General features: G+C 44.3%; 3 protein-coding genes across 7 annotated transcripts in view; 2 read left to right on the top strand and 1 right to left on the bottom strand.

Moving 5' to 3' along the window:
• The window catches only part of notch3 (notch receptor 3), a 38,791-nt gene extending 31,295 nt beyond the window's left edge, over window positions 1-7,496 (top strand). The window contains 8 exon segments of the mRNA XM_042085540.1: window positions 272-420; window positions 616-844; window positions 990-1,080; window positions 1,200-1,383; window positions 1,544-1,842; window positions 2,198-2,345; window positions 2,462-2,559; window positions 3,106-7,496. Of these exon segments, the coding sequence (XP_041941474.1) occupies window positions 272-420; window positions 616-844; window positions 990-1,080; window positions 1,200-1,383; window positions 1,544-1,842; window positions 2,198-2,345; window positions 2,462-2,559; window positions 3,106-4,599 (2,692 nt within the window). The 3' untranslated portion in view covers window positions 4,600-7,496.
• A 682-nt stretch (window positions 7,497-8,178) lies between these two features.
• LOC121704957 (retinol dehydrogenase 8) lies at window positions 8,179-13,430 on the bottom strand. Of its 5 annotated transcripts, none has more exons than XM_042085543.1 (7): window positions 13,303-13,430; window positions 11,801-11,935; window positions 11,158-11,319; window positions 9,801-9,980; window positions 9,559-9,652; window positions 9,197-9,380; window positions 8,179-8,651 (listed from the first exon to the last, which is right to left on the bottom strand). In XM_042085543.1, the coding sequence occupies exons 2-7, from the start codon at window positions 11,895-11,897 to the stop codon at window positions 8,436-8,438; spliced, it is 933 nt and encodes a 310-aa protein (XP_041941477.1). In that variant the 5' UTR covers window positions 11,898-11,935; window positions 13,303-13,430; the 3' UTR covers window positions 8,179-8,435. The 5 variants fall into 5 exon arrangements, with proteins under 5 accessions (XP_041941477.1, XP_041941475.1, XP_041941476.1 ...); XM_042085541.1 differs by having other exon boundaries at window positions 11,801-11,988; window positions 13,303-13,418; XM_042085542.1 differs by having other exon boundaries at window positions 13,291-13,415.
• Window positions 13,431-13,841: 411 nt separating this feature from the next.
• Window positions 13,842-23,420, top strand: shfl (shiftless antiviral inhibitor of ribosomal frameshifting). The gene is made up of 10 exons (XM_042086688.1): window positions 13,842-13,992; window positions 14,584-14,719; window positions 14,889-14,938; window positions 15,112-15,183; window positions 15,335-15,376; window positions 15,478-15,519; window positions 16,272-16,427; window positions 16,998-17,101; window positions 17,239-17,396; window positions 22,259-23,420. Exons 1-10 carry the CDS (start codon window positions 13,966-13,968, stop codon window positions 22,513-22,515), a joined length of 1,044 nt encoding a protein of 347 aa, XP_041942622.1. The 5' UTR covers window positions 13,842-13,965; the 3' UTR covers window positions 22,516-23,420.
• The last annotated feature ends 34 nt before the right edge of the window (window positions 23,421-23,454 follow it).

The raw sequence follows: 23,454 nt of genomic DNA, 5'->3' as shown, positions 1-23,454 counted from the left end.
TCAGGTATGACAGTTGTTGGCAACAAAACAGCAGAAAATTACTGCTAAATTATGTGTGTGAAGATCACACACACACACACATCACAGTTTTTGACAACAAACTGGCAGCAAATGAACTTGCCAGATCTGTTGGCAGGCCTTAAAGTCAAAATGCATGAGTTGAGAAATATATGAAGGACTATAAATGAGAGCTCATGGTGGTCATGGGAGAGTGGCTTGGCTTTGGAAGCCTCTCAAGCGAGTCTGATCTCATGTCTTTCCTCGTCCGCAGATCTATCGTGTATCTGGAGATCGACAACCGGCTGTGCTCCCAGGGCTCCGAGGGCTGCTTCCCCACGGCCGACACAGCGGCGGAGTACCTGGGCGCCCTGCACGCCACCGAGATGCTGCGCTTCCCCTACCCCATCAAAGAAGTCCGCAGTAAGTTGGAGCCTGTGTGGTCAACCATTACATCTGGACACTTCTCAAAGTACGCTGGTTGTGTTGTGCTGAAGTAGCAAGCGAGTGTTCAAAATGTAATCAGAGTGTCTCTATCTATCCCTCCCTCTTTCTCTCTCTTTCTGTCGTTCTCTCCCTCTCTCCTTTCTCCTCTCTCCCTCGCTCCTCCCCTCTCAGGTGAGCAGCTGCCGCCGGGGCCGATCGACGTGCCCGAGTGGGGCAAGCTGCTGCTGGTGGGTGTGGCGGCGCTCTTCCTGATGGTCATCCTGTTGCTGGGCATGCTGATCGCGCGGCGCAAGCGGGAGCACAGCACGCTCTGGTTCCCCGAGGGCTTCTTCCTCAAGAAGGAGGCCAGCAGCAACAAGAACCGCCGCGAGCCTGTGGGCCAGGACGCTCTGGGCATGAAGTGAGTCCAGCGCAGAATGCCATTCTCAGTTTTTTCTGTTTTTTGTTTTTTTTTTTTCCTCCCACTTTGCCGCATTACTGTATTGCTGCATCACTGCATCCAGGATTGTAAAGTAGTGTTGTTTTTTTCCCCCTCCATTTTACAGACACATGCCTAAGACGGTGGAGGAGTCTCTTCTTGGTGACCACAGTGACCAGTGGATTGACACAGACTGCCCCGAGGCCAAGAGATTGAAGGTAGGCGCTGGAGTTGATGACTGGCAGATACTGATGAGTACTGAGAGCACTGGAGAGGGTAGTTTGTTGGACATGGCCTGGCCAGAGGATTAACGTGTAACCGACTGACTGGTTCATAGGTGGAGGAGCCCAGCATGATGTCGGACAGTGACGACCCAGTGGACTCCCGACAGTGGACACAGCACCATCTGGCCGCCGCCGACATCCGCATGCCCACCTCTATGGCACTCACGCCTCCCCAGGGAGAGTTCGACGGCGACTAGTTCGACGGCGACTGCATGGACGTTAATGTCCGAGGACCTGGTAAGTCACAATCCCAAACCCCAAGATCTTTTTCTGTAATGGTCATCCTGGATATTTTTTGTTTGTTTCTTTTTGCTTGTCTGTTTTCCCATTCGGCGTGTGTATTTGTTCTTGTCCGTGTTTTGACCTTTTTTATTTATTTTTGTCTCGTCCGCTCCAGACGGCTTCACCCCGCTCATGCTGGCGTCGTTCTGTGGCGGCCTGGAACCCGAGGTGGCAGAGGAGGAGGAGGAAGAGTCGTCGGCCAACATCATCTCGGACCTCATCTACCAGGGCGCCTCACTGGCCGCCCAGACGGACCGCACTGGCGAGACGGCCCTGCACCTGGCTGCCCGTTACGCCCGTGCTGACGCCGCTAAGAGGCTGCTGGACGCCGGAGCGGATGCTAATGCACAGGACAACACCGGACGCACGCCGCTGCACGCAGCTGTGGCTGCTGATGCCCAAGGAGTATTCCAGGTACGACACACACACACACACACACACACACACACACACACATACATACTGTATAGATGCACAAGAATATGCAAATATACATCCTGCATGCTCTTAGATATATATATATATATATATATATATATATATATATATATAATGTATATATATATATATATATATGTATGCACAAACGTCATGTATATGTACATATACTTATACTTACTTATACATATGCTCACATATACATCTCTACCCACCTTTAAGCTGACATTCCCTAGAAGTTTGTACTCTTATGTCTGCTTTACACACAGTCTTCCAGGGATCCTCTTCCTCCATGTGACTAATCTCTCCTCTGTCCCTGTGCGCCCTGTAGATCCTGATCCGTAACCGTGCCACTGACCTAGACGCCCGCATGTACGACGGCTCCACTGCCCTCATCCTGGCTGCCCGCCTGGCAGTGGAGGGCATGGTGGAGGAGCTCATCACATGCCACGCCGATGTCAATGCCGTCGACGAGCTGGGTAAGCGGCGTGGTGGTTTGAGTGTGGTGGTTTTTCGAACGTGATTGTAGTGGTGTTGATGAGGTGTTTGAGTTTGGTGGTTTGAACTGTGTGTTTGTGCTGGTGTGTTTGTTCAGGTAAATCTGCCCTGCACTGGGCTGCTGCGGTCAATAACGTGGAGGCCACCATGGCCTTGCTGAAGAACGGAGCCAACAAAGATATGCAAGATCTGAAGGTAAACACAGTGAAGCTGATATATTCTCTCTCTCTCTCTCTCTCTCTCTCTCTCTCTCTCTCTCTCTCTCTCTCTCTCTCTCTCTCTCTCTCTCTCTCTCTCTCTTTCCACCTCTTATCTCCCTCTCTTTCTTTCTGATTGACCAAATACAAGGATACAAGGAAGTTTATTGTCACATGCATATAGTTACTGGAAGTAAGAAATGCAGTGAAATTATGTCTGGTGTCAGCCTATTTGTGCATTAATGGGGGGGGTAAAAAGTGCAGTAGAAGAGGGGTTTAGTAGATTAAGTGGCAAGGGCTGCATAAAAAAGGTGGGGGAGGATTGGGATTGGGTGGGGGGCACCAACAAGGAGCACCCAAGAGCAACAGGGGCAAGGAAAAAAAAAAATACATGGGTATAACTGCGTAAACTGTCCGATGTCCATTGACATCTCTTCTCCACTCTCCTCCCTCCCTCACTAATAACTGAGTAAACTGTCCGATGTCCGTTTCCTGACACCATCTCTCATCTGTTGCCCCCCTCTCCCCTCCCCCCCCCTTTCAGGAGGAGACTCCTCTGTTCCTGGCGGCGCGTGAGGGCAGCTGTGAGGCGGTCAAGGTGCTCCTGGCCCACTTCGCCAACCGCGAGATCACCGACCACATGGACCGGCTGCCGCGCGACATCGCCCAGGAGCGCATGCACCACGACATCGTCCAGCTGCTGGACGAGTACAACACGGTACGCAGCCCGCAGGGCCACAGCGCCGCTGCCCACCACCTGGCGGCGGCCGCCGCCGCGGGTCACACGCTCTCGCCACTCATGTGCCCACCGAGCAGCTTCATGTCCGGCCTCAAGACCACGCCGCAGGGCAAGAAGAGCCGGCGCCCAGGCGCCAAGGGCTCAGGCGGCATGGCCGGCCAGCACGGCGGCAGCATCAGCCTGAAGGAGTCGGCCAAGGCGCGCAACAAGAAGCTGACGCTGGACATGCAGAGCGCACTGCTGGAGAGCTCGGTGACTCTGTCGCCGGTCGACTCGCTGGACTCGCCACACGGCGGCGCCAGCAACGCCGGCTACATGACCAACCCCACCTCGCCGGTGGCCATGCCCTCGCCGGGCATGTTCCACACGTCCATGTCGGTGCCCGGCACGCCCATGGTGCACGCCGGCATGCTGGACGGCAGCGGCGGGCCCTTCGCCGTCTCCCTGGCGCAGCTGAACGACCTGAGCGGCGGAGGTGCCGACGGCGGGCTCTCCATGCAGGCCCGCGTCTCCATGGCGTCGGCGGTGGCGGCGGCCAACCAGCACAGCTACGTGCTGAACTCGGGCCAGCTGGGCATGAGCATGGGCATGGTGAACCCCGTGAGCGTGCCCTTCGACTGGCACAGCCGCATGACGCCCTCCTCGCAGTGCGGCCCGGTGGTCAGCATGGTGCACCCCGTCAGCAGTCAGGCCAGCCTGATGCCGCCCACGCCCACCATGCCCCAGGGCGGCCTGCTCATGCACCAGCCCATGTTCCGCGGCGGTCAGCCCACCATGCTGCAGCCCACGCTCGTCTCCTCCACCCCCACCAGCATCAGCCCCGTCAAGCTGGCCTCCATCGCCGAGCAACAGCAGCCGCAGCAGCTCCACAGCCACTCCCTGGCACGCATGGGTACCTCCTCCCCTCCCACCCCCCAGCAGAGCCAGCCCCCACCGGCCTTCTACCAGCAGGCTCCGCAGCAGCCCCAGCAGGCCCCCCAGCCCACACAGGCCCAGGCAGCAGCAGCAGCGGCGGCGGCCCAGCCCGGAGGCAGCGGTACGGAGGACTACCCGACGCCGCCCTCGCAGCACAGCTACACCTCCGCCATGGATGCCACGCCTAAGCATTACCTGCACCTGCCCAGCGAGCACCCCTACCTGACCCCCTCGCCAGAGTCGCCTGAGCCCTGGTCCAGCCCCTCCCCGCAGTGCGTGTCCGACTGGTCCGAGTCCACCCCGAGTCCGGCCGTGTCGGGCCCAGCGCAGACCCAGATCCCCCACGTCCAGGAGTCCAACGGGAAGATGCAGGTGTTCGCGTGAGGAGAGACCCCCCGCCGTCGCAACTTCGACACATTCCCATCCCCTCCCCCCCCCCCCCCCCCCCCATCGCCTGAAAGTACCAGAGCCACCGAGAATCGAAGGGAGCTCTGATGATGGCTCTGGTTTCATTTTTTTATGGGTCAGCCAGTTTCCAAGATTTTGAATTGGGATCCGGATTGACTGTGTCGCGTCAAGAAGACCGTCTGCTGATATTGCGTGCAGAGATAAACAAAAAGAGTAAAGGGAAAAATTGTTGTTGTTATTGTTGTCTTAAAAGAAAAGACAATATGATGAAGTAAGACTTATTCTGTCTCAGATGGACTTGTTTTTTTATTATAAAAAAGTATATGAAGAAAGCCACGTCTTTTATTTCAAAGACTTGGGGGACACTTTCCTGAAACTAACAAACTTTAAGTAGAGTAAGAGAAAAAGCAAATGTTGAAGGAAATTCCTTTCTTTTTTATTTATTGTTTTCTTGTGTTCCTCCTTTTTAAGAAGAAGAAACTGCCTGGTGGGGCGTTCTCTCCCTCTCTCTCTATTTGTCCCAGACGAATGGTCACTCCACGGTCCAGATTTGTTACTTTTCACCGCCTCTGCGGAGGCACTGCGGTTATTCTCTAGTGTTACGTAAGGTCCGGTACACTTTCATGTTGTTTTGAAAAATGAAACCAGAATATGAGGATGTAGTCCTCCTTAAGGTGATTTATTATTTTGTCCATTTTTGTTTTTCTCATTCATGTCATGTTTTCAGTCAGTACGGCAGGTTTGTTTCTAATTCTATGGCCTGTACTAATTCATGAAGCAGAAGTGGCCAGTATTGATTACGTTGGGCGTTTTTGTTCATTTTCCTAGACACAAACTGCAGCTGACTCACCCCTCAACGAACATATTATCCACCTTATTCCAGTCTTGTGAAGTCCCACAGAGGTGGGATGGGTTAAGTGGCCTTGGGTCATAGACTGATCGAGAGAGAGCACTCACTTTTTGTTATTTATTTTGGCCACATAAAAACTGATTGGCACTACAAAAAAAAACTACAAAAATGGCGTATGCTAGGTAACTGTCACTGATTACAAATTATTTTGAACAAAAAAAATTATCTTTAGTTTAAACCATTTCTTTAGGTATGTGTTACGTGTAAGAATGTATTGGGGCATCTCTGAAGCACTTGTCGGGACGAACATGAGAGCGGCGATAGTGAGCTGGGCTCTCCCTTCTTGCAGTAAAACCAGTGACCACATCACTCTCCAGGTCAACCGTCAGAGGAAAGCCAGGTGTGATGCAATGAGATGTCCCTCTCCAACAGCCCCTCTGTCTTATCCTCTCATGGCTCTGACAGTCCTGGGCTCCAGTACCAGAGTTGGCCTTTAGTATTCAGCATAAATATTTATGACCGCATAGACAAGCATATTTTTTTGCCACTAAATCAGCCTAAATCACTGCCTTTTATAGTTCTCTGTTTTTGTTATTCATTTCTTTTATTTGTTTTTATTACAATGATTTTTATCTTTACTGAAAACATGGTTACTAAGCTATTTTTTTCTTGTCGTTTTTTTTTTTCTATTGGCTGCTGCTCGCTGTCACTCTTAAGTGTGACACCTGTGTGTCTTCTGAAAACATTACTGCTTCCTCCTTTCTCCTGCCCCCATCCCCCATCCCCCGCTCGTGTAGAGCTGCAGTGTATGCTGCTACCCAAACTCGCACTGTGCCTGTCCCCTCTTCCCAGTGCTTCCTCTCGTACCCTCAGAGAGACTTACTGGCCTCTCCACCTCCCACCAGATCAATTTTCTAATGTCTGTTTTTGACGCAATTTCTGATGCCTCCTTCTCCGACCAACGTAGATGACCAACGCACATGTGAGGGCACAATAAATAAATAAAAAAAATAGTTTAGTTTTTCCTCCCTTCCACCTCCAGGAGTTTTGAGAGGCTACATTTGGCTGGAGGGCTGCCCAGGCGGGGAAGACCCGTGGCTGGGGAGGGCCGGAGGCTGCTAGTGCCCTGTCACTCCTCAGGGAGGCATTATAAGGCATGCAGGTACCGGGAGTGAGGGTGTGTCCTGCCCCCCCACCCCCCTGCATCTTTAGCAGTGATCCCCCCCCCCCCTCCGCACCAGCCGGGAGGGAGAGGGCATCTTGTGCACTGGAGATGATGACCCTGGATCCTGGAGCAGGAACACTGCTATGTAGTGCTGCCAGATTCCCAGATTAAATTAGAAACATTGAAAAAGTAAAAAGTATAGGCGTTCTCTTCTCTCGTGAGTTCATCTTCTAGGCCCCTCAACTTTTAAGATTGATTGAACGGCTGCGTTGGGTCATCAGTCACTTTTTCAGCGTCTTCCATTATTTTCTGGTTGTCTCTCCAGGCATAGGTACTCTGCCACTACCAGATATTCTCAGAAATTGGCATTTCAGAGCATGTGTCTGTATTCCTGGGGCACTGATGACCATTTAGTTTTGTTTTGTTTTTTTTTTTTTGTTTTTTTTTTCTTTTCCCAACTGCATTTCTGTTTCTGTTTTGACATTTCATTCCTTTCAACACTCCCCTCTCCTGTACCAGAGCATTTCATCAACCCCATTATCTACCTGTAAATATGTTTGTCTTATTTAGATCTACTTGTTTAAGAGTCTTATGTTGCTAAAAATGATTATGTACTAAAATGATAATGTACTTCCAATTAGCCTTACTGTCGAAGCTGAGAGGACTGATATTTTATTGGTCTCACTTTATTAGATCGGATTAGACATTTCCTGTTTCATTATTAATTTCTATACTTGTTTAAAAGTAGTTTTTTTTAAAAGAAATATTGTTGTATATAAACACCTTTTCACATTGTTTCTCTCTACAAACAAAAGTTGTAAAATAAGGTACTTCTAATAAAAACAATAGGGATCTACATTCTTGAGTTGTGTCTTTTTTATCTTAAGCCTTGTTTGACAAAACTTTTTTAAATTGTTTGGACAACTAATTCATTCATATTTGACTTACCAGTAGTAAATATTTGGAAACATGAGGATAAGCAGTGTAAATACTTAAATCTGTCCACATATTTAGGCAGTCTGGAAATCTAGGATCTTTTCAGTATATCAAGAGTTTCATAACTAAATACAAGTTAAAAGTCTTGTTTCATGATGACCGCATGCTTCAGGGAAGGACCATGTGCATTTCCTGGGCAAATGCCTTGGTATAGATAGCCTTGCTGACCGAGGACTCAGTTATCTCAGCTTCTCTTGATTTTCAGTTTTATTTTATAAACATATCTAACTTTACATTAACCTTGATTGAATCATGATTAGTTCAGGCTCAAGTCTGAGAAGGTTAAAATGCATCATCATAACTGTAATTGAAACGGCTACATTCTTAAAATCTTTAACAACATACTTTAACAACATACATACAAAATGAACCTGAATCTAGTGCTATCAGGCAGGTTTACCTCAGTTATATTGTTGACTTCTACTAGCTTTACAGTATTGGAAATTAAGTCGTGCTCAGTAAAGAATTACTATAATAAACTCCAGTTCATCAAGCAGCTACATTCTTGGTCAGCTTCAGCAACAATAAATACAACTGAAAACAATCACTCATGAATCTGTAATGTTGTCAGTCCATCAACTGTGACCGCACCATTACTGACAATCCCTCTTCAATGAACCCGTCAATAACAATCACAGTTTTGTGTAGGCTGTCCAGTCAGTGATTGGTGTGACACGTATGTTGGGACAAATCTACCTACAGATAAACTACTTGAAGAGACATGAAGAGAACAGGGGTTTGCTCCAGGCTGATTCCTCTTTTCAGACCAGACGTCTCGCTGTCGTCCCGCGTCATGCCTCTTCATCCTCCACTCTTCCCCGTCCTCTTGGTCATCAACTTCATCAGGCTCAGGCTTGCGTTGAACACGCGGTCGTGCTTGAAGACCAACTTGTAGAAAGTGTCGATGGGCAGCCGTCCGGTGGGGTCAGCGTGCTTCATGGCCGTCAGGGGCATGTACAGCCGGTTGGTTTGGTGGCGGAAGGGAGGGTCTCTGGACACAATCAGCTGAAAGGTTTGCTGCACACACACACAGACGCAAATAAGATTCCTGCATGTTTTGGTGATCTCATGCATTAAACTACTGTTTACACATTTAAGTTGCATCTAATGCTCCAATGACAAAATGCATACCGTTGACAAAGACTATTAAAGGTGCTAAAGGCAGCATATCATGAGCAAAAAGAATGAATTTCAGGTAATAGCAATATCAGTGATACATTTTCATGGCTTCCTTTAAAAAAAATGAGATCTTAACCTGCTTATTGGTTCTTTAAGGTGAGCATCTTCTCTCCATAGTTACAGTACAACTGCAAAAACCCAAAGCTAATGAGGGGATGGACAGGCCCAAGGTAAACTATTGAACACCCAGCTGTTCAGAGTATCTCTTCTAACACTACCAACAACTAGACTTGCTAATTCTAGCACTTCCCACCTGACTAGAACTGCACTTGACTGTATGGAAGTAGCACTCAGTGCTGCACTAACTTGTCCTTATCGCACTCTACCTTGATTATTTCCCTTGTTGTCATGTAAAAGGTGAGAGATGGACACAGCCTCATTACCTCAGCCACTTCCTCTGGGGTCTGTCCGAGCGAGGTGAACACCTTGCGTGAGTATGGCAGGTAAATCTGTTTGAAAATCTTGGCCGTCTCCTCGTCCGTCCCGGACAGGTCCATGTCGGCAGCATCCTCGTACACCTTCCTCTCAAACTCAGTCACAACCGGACCCGGCTCCACTAACGTCATCCTGCACACCGAGGGGAATGCAACATCAAAACTAAACAAAATCCCACTATCACGGATAGACATATCCATTATTTTATTCAACATCAAAAGATGTGAGTGCAAAGTCTATGAGGGTAAAGAGTAAGTATGAAAGTGATTAAATGCATGCACTTACAAATAAATGTCATGTTTGCACTCACTTTATGTTAAACTTCATAGCTTGCACAGCCAGGCTCTCACAAAAGCCCTCTACGGCGAACTTTGATGCAGAGTAGACATCATTGAAGAGCAGGCCTAGGGAGGACAAATAACAGCAATGACCAACTACAAGGATGCCTTGGATCCTTCTCTCACCAATCTCCGCATGAAATGGGACACAAATATCTACATATTCTCGGGATGGCATATGACCTAACTATGGCACAAAGTTCAGGGCGCTCACCCTGAATGCCCATGACGCTGCTCATGACGACGATGTGTCCACTCTGGCGTCTCTTCATGTCCGGCAGCACCTCCTTGACCAGGCGCGCCAGGCCGAAGAAGTTGGTGTTGAAGAGCTCCTGCATGGAGCCGACGCTCTGGCACTCCAGTGGACCGATCATGCCCACGCCTGCGTTGTTCACTAGGAGAGGAGCGGACTGCCAAGGGTCACTCGACGGAGCTAGCGGGCATGTGCTAACAACTCTGTCTGAAGTACTTGTGGAGTCCTCAGGAGGGTGTGAACCAGAGATGGCAAAAGTACACACTCTCCGTACACAAGTAGAAATACACATCTACGGTGTTAAAAAAGACTCTGGTAAAAGTATTCATTTAATTTCTTTACTCAAGTAAAAGTAACAAGGTACAGACTCAGGAAAGTAAAAAATATGCTAGCCTTTTGACATGCTATGTGACCTTTGTTTCTGTAAGTGGTAATAGGGCGCCAGGGTGGTGCGGATAGGCATAAATAACTAATTGTGTCTGGTGTGTTTCAATTCCCTTCCTTGTCTAGCTTTCCCTTCTACATCCCACCATGGTGAGAAGTTCAGCTCTAGTAATGAATCATATTTCCTCATTAGCAGCATACAGCCCTTGAGGTTGAAGATATTTAGGCATATTAAGTTTGTCACATACAGGAAGCTTTGAATACATAGCCTTCAGGATACAGCCTCTTGCTCAGGTCTGCACCGGATTTGAATTGTCAAACTCAGAGACAAATAAGAAAGCACAAAATAATTTTCTTCCTAGCTGTGTTCTAACATAGTTTAAAATTATATAGCCAATATGAATTTATAGCAGTGATCCTCAGTGCTTATGTTCATGTGAAATACTCACTGACAATGCCAAGTTAACAGGCGAGATTCTTTTGATTGGAAATCAATAAACTGCTATTTCTTCACTGGCACACACATTGTAAAATGAGGTCTGTGGCAGGCTGATCTCCCCCTACTGTTCTACTGAGAAACATAGGTCTTTTCTACTGTGAACTGAGTGTGTGGTGTAATTCTGGTTTATGTATGTATGTGTGTGTGTGTGTGTGTGTGTGTGTGTGTGTGTGTGTGTGTGTGTGTGTGTGTCTGGGTTTGTGTGCACGCATTCTGCACTCTTCTGTGTTTATGTTTGTGCCTCTGTTTGCATTTATACAGCATGTGTTATGTGTGTGCATATACAACAGTATGTGCATCCATGCTCATATGACTACATAGAGGTGTGTGTGTGTGTGTGTGTGTGTGTGTGTGTGTGTGTGTGTGTGTGTGTGTGTGTGTGCGCGCGAGTGTGCATCTGTGTGTGCGTGTCTGTGTGTGTGTGTGTTTGCTCACCCAGAACATCCACCCGTCTGTCTGGCAGGCTATTCACACACTCTCTGATGGAGTCCTCACTGCAAGCGTCCAGCTGGCGGATCTCCAGAGTGTGGTCCAGCGTCTCCCCAGCTGCCCTCTCCAGAGCCTGTCTCCGCTCCAAGTTCCTCATGGTAGCCACAACTGATCGCCACCACCACCACCCCCACCCAATGCCCAAGAACAGCACAGCACATCTCAGTCAGGCAACAGTCACAGAATGGCTGAACTTGGTGATGCAAAAAAGACATGCACAAGCATACCCCCCAAGACCCACACACACGCACACACACACACACACACACACACACACACACACGCACATACACACACACAGACACACACTCAAATACACACACACAGACACACATACACATACACACACACTCACATACACACAAACCACACACACACACACACACACACACACTCACATGACTGTGTAGAACACACTAGACTATGCTTACTGTAATGTAGATGAGCAGAACTGACACACACGCACACACGCACGCACACACACACACACACACACACACACACACACAAACACACACACACACACAAGCTTTATTTTGACGCTCTGACATGGTGTTTTTCTACAGGAGAGGCCCTGGGAGTCTCTCACCTTTGAACCTCTTCAGATCATCCTTGGCCAGACGCACCGCGACAGCTAATCCAATTCCAGAGGAGCAGCCCGTCACCAGAACCCTCCTGGTTCCCATGGCCTCGGCTGTTCAGGCACGTTATCCTGGAAGCAACACTGGGCCATTGTTCACATGCTGGGATCACTCTCCTCATGTAATCATCAGTTTACTGAAAATGAATACACTAGGTCTAAATATTATAAATACATTACAGTGCTGAAGTAACATTTTTGTTTGTTTGTTTTGATTTTAAACAGCCTGCTTCAGAGCGATGAGAATGTTTTGTTTTTAAAGTGCAAAGTCCACCCTCCTGTGTGTGAACACCTTCTGCTCTGTAGAGCAAGGGTGCTGTTCTGAGTACATGAGGATAAAAGTCCTTACTGTTAATAAATGGTGGTTTTTAAATTATGAGACTAATGCTAGCAGTGGTAAATGGTGGTTATTGTTACTAAACGAGACTAATGCTAGTGGTGGTAAATGGTGGTTATTATTCATAAATGGTGTGGTTATAAAATGATGAGACTAATGCTGTAATCAAGAACATTTATATTAAACTCATATGTTACTCAACACCACACACCTATCCCAAACTAGATTTAGAACATTTGTGTATTTATGACAGTGAATAAAAAACATGAAGGTGATGGTGATGATGAACAGACCCCCCCCCCCCCCCCCCCCCTTACTGAATTTGACATTTTTGTGGTTTCGTCAAACATGTGTAATAACCACATGGAACAGATGTGCATAGCATATTGCGCACATGCATACAAAGAAATATGATATTTCCACTGCTCTCTCTCTTTCTCTCTCAAGACTGTGTGATACATTATTATAGGCTAGTAGATCTAGAGATTTTTGTATATGACAAGTGGCCTCATTTTTACTTTACGTTATGAGCGCACGTCTCGGGCTCCTTAAAGCTACTTTACTGTGATTTTGCCGTAGATAATCCAGATTAATCCAGATTACTTCTCGAAATCACGTTTATGTTCCCATTCATTTCCTGCCTATGTGCCCTTTATAGCTTGTTTAGGATCTAAGATGGGTCACTTGCAAACTTTTCAAAAACAGCATCACTCATTTTTGTTCCCATCCAATGATTCTGTAACAATTAAGTAGGCCTAGCCTAAGATAATGTTTGTTATTGTGAATTAACTCCATCCATTGTATCGACAATTAAAGCCAAATGGTATTCTGTAGGCCTACCAAACAATAGACATGGTTGTGGTATATTTCTAATATTAAAATGCAGGGTTAGGCTACAAGTTTCCTGAATGTCCTTGACAATCCCCGTTCCTTCGCTATTCAGAGTTGCCATAATTCACATTAAGCTGGCTATTGAGAAGCTTAATTCAAGGTTTACTTAACATTCAATAGGACAGCATTATCTCGGTTACACAGACTACATACACCTTTCGTGGATACATGATAAAATTGCGCATTCTGTTGCCTAAAGAATTGAACGTACCCGCATACAGACCTTAAGTTAAATGTCCAGCATGGCTGTGTGCAAGACCTGCTGTAGGCTTATTCAGAGATAGTCGGTCCGAAGTGAAATGTAATACTTGCGGTACTTTGCTGATACAGAGTGAACAGTGTCACATAACGTGACCGACGTAATACACTGGTCAGCTTGCCAGGTCAGGGGGGGGGGGGGGGGGTGGCAAAAGTGGGTCATGAGGCAGTGTGGCGTCTGGGAATTGAAGTTCCAAACATAAGCAAGTTTGCCGATATTAGGCTATACCCTAGCACCTGGCTACTGAACCCTTCTTCTAACTCAATGTGTTCTAAAACAAATAGAGTTATATTTGTATGACAATGATCAATGATGTAAACTACTGGCTAAATGTGTTGTGTTGTGTGTTTATGTTTATGTGTATCTGGCTATGTGTGTGTGTGTGCGTGTGTGTGTGTGTGTGTGTGTGTTTGTGTGTGTGTGAGAGAGAGAGAGAGAGAGAGAGAGGGTGGGGTCACAGTTATGAGTGCCCTCTGGTGGTCAATCGAAGTCAAACCTACGTCAGTCGTCTTGATATCAAACTGAAACTGATCCGATCTGAACAACAGACCTGCTGAAAACGACTGATACATGGCTATGTGCCCTATTTAAAACTTCGGGATTTGTCTTTTTAAAACTGATATTAACATGAATCGTCTTCAAGATGAGGTGGAGGTATGATAATGTAATTTTATTTAACTTGAGAATTTGAAGCGTGACTCCCTAAATTCCTTTTAAATGACAGGGTTAGCTTTTTATGCTCAGAATATTCAGTGAATTCAAAGGAAAGCTTTTACAGTAGGCTAACATGTCGTCGAGGATGTTATGCTACTTCCTAATACTACCGACTGCAACAAAGTAGCCTATGCTACTGCACCCACCGTTACAGTTATGGACACAGTATGATGAATAAATAAACACGCAACGAGATGTGTGCTATTTTAGTTAAGACGATAGGTCAACAGTTTAACGATCTGAGTCATTTGCCTACAGTGCACACGGCCTCTGAATGAGGGAGAAGTGTGTTTCAGTTGGTTTCGTTGTAAATGTCATCTGGTATGACCGTAGATTTTGGTACAGGGAAAATACTTTCCCCCCAGAATTGTCACCATTGGCCAAAATGTAGGCCCTAATATTATATCTTCTCAATTATCACCCCCCCTCTGTACCCAGATACATTTAGGCTACAGTAGCCTAAGGTACAGCAAGTGTGTTTTAAAGTACTTGGTCATATTTATGTGTCTCACCCAAACATCTATTTTGCAGCTGGAAATCAGTGTCAGAAGACTCAGAGAAAAATTTCATGGAAAGATTACAATTGACAAGGCAGCTCTGCTTATGCGCCGCTATGGCAATGACCATCGACGCATAGCCATGGAGATTGTACTGATGAAAGATAGAGGTAGAGAATTCATCACTGATATTAATCACAGGCCTACAACTAAAGTACCATATCTAAGGCCACTACATTTTAATATATTTTTTGTTTTGTTTTCTTATTGATTTACGATGACCAACATAGGAGCACAAAGCTGTTGTACCTTGATGTACTTTTTTATCTTGCTGTGTAGAGCTTGACGATGAAGACAGACATGATTTAAAGAATGATCTCATTGTTAAGGTAAGGTGTTCAGGTACTTCAGAATATGGCATCATAACGCATTATCAAATGGTATATGATTGTAACAGACACAAATTGTATTGTAGAAGTATTGCAGCACAATATATGACTGTGGCACCTGATGATGTCTCACATTGTGACTAAGTTTCCCCCTTCATCTGACCCTGAGGCAGCATGTGGTGGAGAAACTTAAGGCTGAAGAGAAGAACGAAGCCAGGTCTCAAGCCCATTCTTCTACCAGCCAGGTAGGAGAATCCTCAACAACAGGATGTACAAATTGGACCATTCATAAAACCATATGAGCACATGATTATTCTTGCCATTGTGTATGTTAACACTAGCAGTAATGAATTCAGTAACATGAGATATTGACAGCTGTACACCATGCCCTCTCAGGCAGCCCTAAAACAAGACAGATCCCGCAAGTCTGGTAATAAGGTCGGTGTATGCCTCTGCCTCTTTCATGATGGATACAGAACTTTGTCTGTGACACTCTGCTGTTTATTTACTTATCTCAAGCTATCTTCTCCTCTCCACAGTCCAAAGCAGACAAACAGCCAAATGAGGACAAGGACATCCAGGTGGGGGATTTGTTTAGATTGGCTTGGTTTCGTTCACTTTCCACAAAGTAGCCACATGTTTTAGAACGCTGGTGCCTCATGACACTTTTTCAGTGCTGGTCAGTATTTATGCGAAGTAGTCAGTAAAGCACTGTTGACAAGGTATGCCAGGGAAGTGAGCTGGAAGAATGCAATACCATCCTTTCAACCCAGACTGATACAGCTTACTCTTCCTAATGGAGTTGACAACTACTGTGCCATGCTTGTTGGCACAATCTCTTTACTAACCATTTTATTTGGAGTTTATAAGTGAGTTAATAAAGTAATAAAGGTAATCTCTTATGACGTCAATGCTTTTATTATCCGAAGAATTTTATAACACTAGGTATAACATAATAACACTATAACACTGTGATTATACATTGTACACTACAGAGATGTGCTGTCGTTTGTTTGCTCACAACACAGAATTGGACTGATATTTTGAGGAAGTCCCTTGTCATATCCTTGACAAAAAAACAGCCATTTTATCGTGACTTCTCTCTCATGGTGCACCAGCACAATAATATTGCTGATTAGTAAACAAATGTGGACACAATTTAGCCCATCTTCATTACTAAAGCTTTAAAATGGGATTGAGATATGTGTTTGTTTCTGTGGTTTGAATGTTTACCTGTGTATTTGTTGTATGTTTATGTCTTTCACTTTGTGGTTTATATGCATCAGTGTGTTTTTGCATGTGTGTGTGTGTGTGTGTGTGTGTGTTTCTCCAGGAACTCGGTGAGCGTCTCCGTGTGCTGCCCCTGACCCAGGAGAATGTGCGCATGTTTGACAACGCGCAGCGTGACCTCATCCCGTCCGTCTTGCACCAGTTTGCCTGCGAGCGGTGTGACAATGACTGGTGGCGCCGCGTCGCACAGAGGAAAACAGTATGACATCCACTTCCTCTGACACTTCCTTAGCACTTAAGGTTACTTAGTTCCTTAAGGCGTTGGCAAAACATTGGGCAACGTTTTGAGCAGTATTGCTGGCCATGATTGTTTCCCTACTGATGATTAAAGTTCTCCAGAGAAATGTTTGCCTAATATCAATGGAAATGTGCCCAAGACGTAATACTCAGGACCATTGCGAAGATAGTAAAGAGACCCATTCTTTTCAAAGTATGCAGATGGTCTTTTTTTTATTAGTTTTCATTTTTTATTGCTCCCAGGTCAGTTTCTACCAGCTTAGTTATTGCTTTGTGTCTGTTTTTTTTTTGTCTACCAGGTTAATTGTCATTCGCTACAAATACTAATGAATCTATTCAAACTTCTTAGATAATCCTGTAGAGAAAATGTTAATAGCTCTATATTATTTATGCTAGTCTCATATATCACAAAGCACCTTAAGCAAGTAAACAAGTGTATCCTTTGACCTGCTTTTCCAATCAGATAACACTTTATTTAAGGCACCCAACCAAATAACGCTGTGGAATGATTGAGTGTATGTACTCACAACAGGTGTCCCGCTGTCATAAGTGCAAGACGAAGTATGACCCTGTACCGGAGGGCAAAATGTGGGGCATTGGAGAGTTCCACTGCCCCAACTGCGCTCGCACTTTCAGGTTTGGACACTGGCAACTCAAATTATCCAGTCCTTTGGCCGTTGCACCTACATCGCCGCATGTTTTATTCATAAGAGTCTGATAAACCTTCAGCGATTGTAATAGGAGTTGACATTATATGTGTTTGTGATAATTAGGGGGTTTGGAAGGATGGATTTGGGCTCGCCTTGCTATGGCTGTCACTCCGTCATAACCCCAACGAAGATTTTACCGCCTCGCCGCAACGTGATGGGCGATGGACCAAGAACAAAGAACCCACACAGATGCCTTGCTGAAGACTGCTACAACAGACAAGGTACGAGTTTGTTGTAATGAAGACAGACCACTAGAGGGCAGTCTTGTCAAATGCTGACACTGACCAACGCTCTCAACTTTATTGCAACAGTACATTATTACACAGCAGACTGAAATTGCGTTTCTCCCATACTCCAATGTGCAGTATTAAAACAAGATTTGACACACACAAGCATACATTAAACATAAGACTGACCATAGGACACAACTAGACAAGTGCAAATAGATATTTAAAAGGTATACAAATCAACACAATGTGCAATATGGCAAAAAGTGCGAAGTGCAGCAATATGAACAATATGACACTGAGGGCCTGAGTTGGGTGGCAATATAGGTAGAGGGAAGCTACGTCAACACTGAGGGCCTGAGTTGGGTGGCAATATAGGTAGAGGGAAGCTACGTCAACACTGAGGGCCTGAGTTGGGTGGCAATATAGGTAGAGGGAAGCTACGTCAAGGCGGGGTCTATGAAATGGGTGCAACCTCTCCGGTGAAGTGAAATTAACCAATCACATGCAGCCAGTGTTACATTCTGATCTATCTATCTATCTTTTGTAATGTAAATGTAAATCAGGTTTCTAGGCTAAGTATACTTGCGTATACAAGGAATTTGGTCTCTGCATTTATCCCATCCGTGAATTAGTGAACACACAGAGCACACAGTGAACACACAGTGAAGTGAGACACACAAAAAGTGAGGTGAAGCACATCGGCGTAGTGAGCTGCCTTGCTACATTTTTTGTATTAGTTTTAACTTGCACATTACTGACTGGGTAGCCCAATTGTACTTCTAAATGTAGCACCACAATTTCAGCCAAGTGGAATTAAAGTGAGATAATCAAGAGAAGGTGAAGCTTTTACAGGCAAACATCCACCAAATGAATGTCCAATGATGATCCAAACATGCATGCATGCATAGTTCCATAGTGTATTCTTTTGCAATTGTACCCCGAATATAAGTTAGCTTGCAGTTCATCTTGCAAAGAAATGCCCAAATTGAGCATGCCCATGGGCCATATGCACACTCAGTACCTGCCATTTGCTATTATGTGGAGCCTTTTCCCCCAAAATTGATTTCGGAGCTGTGAGAGTAACAATCAAGGGTTATTATTTTATTATTTTATTAACTAAGTTACTGTATCTATTTGACTTAGTTATATTGGCTAGTTCATTCAAATAGCACTGACTTGGCATGAAGCTGGTTCACTTTTTTTGTTCATGTTAATTTTCTATAAAAATACAAAGTAGCTTCTGATGTAGTAAACTACCCTACGGTTACACTTTACTTGACAGTATCGACATAAGAGTGACATGACACTGTCATGAACGTGTCATAGACAAGTCATAAACATTTATGACATAACGTTTCTGTTCTGGTTTTTGTCATAACAAGTTAGGGTTAGGATTAGGGTTAGGTTTAGGGTTAGGGTTCATGTGTCATGACAGTGTCATGTCACTCTTATGTCCAGGGTGCGATTTGTAGGCGGGGATGGTGAGGATTTCCCCCCCTCTGGTTGTCCTATCCCTACCTCTGCTAAATTATTTTTATCGTCGGGGGGGACAACATTTATCCCCCTCTGCCCCTCATATTGATTAATGCTACTTCATATAAGTAAAGCGCTGCAACGTGAGAACAGTCTAGTAGGCTAGCCTACATAATAATCTGACATCAGAAACGCACCGTCACCGTCAGCACTGATGCTGCTGACACAGTGGCTGCGTGATAACTTAATTTGGCCTTGATCGTGCAGGACATTTCACAGTGTCGAGTGTGTAATCCATCATAAATGGCTAGGTTCAATGGAAAAGTTAGCTAGACAAATTAAAGAAAACGAGAAGGATTCAGTGAAGCATAATAATGTTTTAGAACCTTCAGAATTAGAAAACTGATGCAACTGAGATGGAGGACAACTGAGTAGAACGTAGGCCTATTGTCCGAAGGAACTTACATTAAATGAGAAGATATTTGCTGAATGTCACAAAACTACACAAAATTAATAAAAACATAAAAAAGATAAAATCAGCCAGTAGTAGACAAATAACTTATCTTAGAAACTTAGAAATATCTTAGAAACTTAGAAATAATCTGTACTGCAAAAACGAATGTTGGTGGGTATTTAAACTATCTAGCGGGTGTTTTAACAGCTGCAAGAAATAGAAGCTTCATGGTCTTTATGTTCTGGTTCTTAAATTATTTTCATAAAACTTCCGACATAAAGTTGCCCTATAACTTTACTCTCCAAACTCTTCACTGCACTGTAGGCAATTAACTGACAGTATGATAGGCTATTTATTTTCTGTAGGCTACAATAAACACATTTATTTTTTCAACTTTTGCAATATTACGCACTTGGCTACTGAACGCAAATCAGCAGGAGAGAGAATGCACGTAGCCTATGCAGCGTGTAGCGCAATGTGTAGGCTATTTGGTTACCAACTAACACTGTTCGCCAATTCACTAACTTAAGACTTCAGTGCCATCATATACAACGTTTTTTTACACAACAAATACAGAAAGGATGGAGGCAGCAAAAGTAGAGAAGTCATTTCAGATGGGGCAAGAACAAGGTGAATTTGTATTTTTGTCAAAACGTAGTCCTACCCTGCATTAGAGGAGCTGATAATCATACCAAGCACACTCGCTGTTTAAATAGTCATACACCACGGTAAACTAAAACTAAAATGTTACAAAGGTGGCAAAACTAATATAGGGTATTATTAGCCATGACATTACTAGGCTATGAATCGTTCGTTCATTTCTTTTTTTTTTTTGGGGGGGGGGGGTGTGACAAACGTATTCAAAATCATCCCCCCCTCTGGTTTTTCAAATCGCACCCTGCTTATGTCGATACTGTCAAGTAAAGTGTTACCCTAACTACTTTTGTGAAATGTATGTAACTTGCTAGCTACATTTTGTCTAGACTCTAGAGGAAGCTTTTGTGTTAAGCTTCATTTCATATACAGTACCCTCCAGAATTGTTGGCACCTCTGCTAAAGTTGACTAAAAACCGGTATAAAAAATAATCTGTTGGTGATGTATTGTAATCTCACAATGAAAACAAATAGGAAAAATCCAACCTTGAAGGGAAGCAAATTTATTTTGAAAAAAAAAGGAAAATCTCATCAAGAAATAAATATTTTTAACAAAAACACATTGCTCACAATTATTGGCACCACTGAAAAATCATATATACAAAACCTAACAGAAGCCTATTTTCCTATCTAATTTCAATGTATTTAAGTTAATCAGAGTGTCTGTAGTTCATGACTTTCTTTTTCACTATGGTATGAAAATAAAGTCACACAGAATCTAAATCCTCTAGTCATTTTTCAACATCGGAAAGACAAGATAATACACTAAACTTAAATAAAAAGAAAGTGCGTTGACATTACAAGTCAGAGAATGTCTATGAAAACTAGGTACTTTGTTGAAAATGCCTATATTTACAATTAAATCATCTGGAAATGTGACAAACATGCTTTGACAAAGACCCATGGTTATCTTGCCCAAACATACAGTATGGAGGATGGTAAGATATAGGCAAAAGAATTCCATAAGAATTCCATTGGAGAGTTACAGACAAAGGTATCATCTTGAGGTCACCAAGTCCCCCAAAAAATATTCAAAAGCGACCTCACTGCTAATAGATTATTTAGAGAGCATGCCAGGTAAAAGCCTGTCCAGTCATTTAATTGCCAATGTAAACGACAGGAGTTTCTGAATGGTACAGTGACTTTGTCTGGAAGTGTGGTCTATTGTCAGATGAAATGAAAATTGCGATCTTTGGCTAGAAACACTTTAGGTATGTTTGGCATACATAGAAGAATGACTATACTGAAAAGAACCCCATGCCAAATGAGAATTATGGTGGAGGGGCTGTGCTATTGTGGGGCTGTTTTTATTCCCAAAGGCCTTGGGAACCTATTTAAGGTGCATGGTTATCATGAACACCAAGAAAAACCTGAACATTTTTAAAGCAAATCTGTCAATCTCTGCCAAGACACTAAAAGTCGGTCATGATTGGATCATTCATCAGGACAATGAACCAAAACTAACGTCCAGATCTGAACACAAAATCAAGCTTCGGACATTGCCATCTCAGTCCCCTGATCTAAACTCCATCGAAAAACAGTGGGGTAAGTCAAAGAGGAGAATGCATAAGTGTAGACCTAGGAAACCTACGATCTGGGGAGATTTTGTAAAGACAAACGGTTATAAATCCCTTGCTTTTTATTCTCCAACTTTATGGGGTGTCATAGTCCTTATTGTGAGATGACAATAAATCACCAACAGATTATTTTTTTTTACCGGTTTTTAGTCAACTTTAGCAGAGGTGCCAATAATTCTGGAGGGCACTGTAGTAACTGGTAGCTTAGCTCACTACATTCTCTAAGTAGTTTGCCCATCACTGTGCTTCAGATACACTTTGAATTTACCTATGTAGTAATGGTGTTATGTAACTTTTGTCAACTATTGGTATATACTTACAGTAAAAACATAATGATTAACATTCTGGGCCCTAATTCAAATGATAGGCAAAGGGCAAAGTCGTAAGTAAGTCCAGCTAGAGCTAATTTAATAACGAGGCAAAATCAATTTGGTAATTTAACACCACAAGCAAGACCTTAGAGTCAGCTCAGTGCTCCCATATTCAACACGATAGCTGGAGTTCATACACAAGAACTTACCATGATGATAGACTTTGCACTTTGGTCCCTTAAATTTAAATTAGGTTAAAACCTTGTGTTAAAACCCACTATGTTTGTGTTTGACATTGTTACATGTGTAAAATCATCTATGTTGAGTAAATATACACTTGGGTTTGGCTCTCTAACCTCCTTCTGCTGGTCTCTGTTCTTGCAGAACCACACGTTCCAGGGACTGAGTGCGTCCACCCCCGCAGTCGCCAGCAGAACCGCAAGCCCCGCGTGGTGAACGCCAGCGCCACGCACATCAGCTCTGGTTCCACCGTCAACACCTGCCTGAGCCAGGGCATCATCCTGGACCTGTACGATCTGGTCCGCGACGACCTGGAGGACGTCATCTACGAGGACACCGAGGAGGAGGAGGAGGATGAGGAGGGGGGAGAGTCCGACAGTAGCACAGGCAATATCAGATAGAGACGATGAGGCTTTCGTATGCTGCAGCTAATAGTCATCTCGCTGTCTGTGGCTTGAAAGTCACACATGGTACGTCTTAAACACATTATTATACGTTTCTTCACACAGCTCTAGGTAATCAGGGAACAGTGCAAAAATCCTGTCAAAACATTAAATGACAGATTTCTGTGCTCCCACCAAATATCGCATCATACCTTCTGTATGTTCTTCTATGCAAGAATTAAGCAGTGACCATTTTATCCGTCATACAGTTTGTTCACGGCTTTCAGGTTATTGTCATACCCCTCTTCTTTTGTTTACACTTGCTAGATTTCAATACAAAATTGTGTATTTTTATCAGTGTCCATGTTTATATGAATTTGTCTAAAGAAAAATGGTCTAAGAAGTATAATGTTATAATATTATTATGACAATGTGAGACACTGCCCAGCCCACTGAAAGATGAGACCCCTGGGCCAGTCTTCTATTCTTTGTCCTGCAACACAAAGGAACCTAAATCCAATACGACTATTACACTTGCACAAAGCAGTGGACGAACTCAATGTAATGAATGTTCTGTGGAAGTTCACCTCAGATAGAAATGTGCTTTCTTAATGACTGTTTTTGTAATTCACTTAATGCGCCCAGGGTTAATCTCATAAACATGAGCACCACACCTTCATTATGGGACACCTCTGTTTGTCAGAGTGATTACAAAAGATAGGGTTTGTGGGGTGGCTGGTGAGACATTGCGTGCAATTATATAATGGCTGCAAAGAGAAATGACATGTGCCTTATTTGTTGTTAGGGGTATATCCCTATTAGTTTCATTCTGTATCACCTAATTAAAAGTTTCCCATGCAGATGCATGTTTTGGATTGATGGGGGAAAGGAATGTATACTTTGCAATACAAATGCTATTTTCCCATGTGGTCTCTTGTGTGTCTGGGTGCTCTGAGA

This window comes from Alosa sapidissima, chromosome 3 (genome assembly GCF_018492685.1).
Source record: "Alosa sapidissima isolate fAloSap1 chromosome 3, fAloSap1.pri, whole genome shotgun sequence".
Taxonomy (NCBI): Eukaryota; Metazoa; Chordata; class Actinopteri; order Clupeiformes; family Clupeidae; genus Alosa; species Alosa sapidissima.
The sequence above is the reverse complement of the archived record's forward strand: the minus strand, read 5'-3'. Positions and strand labels throughout refer to the sequence as shown.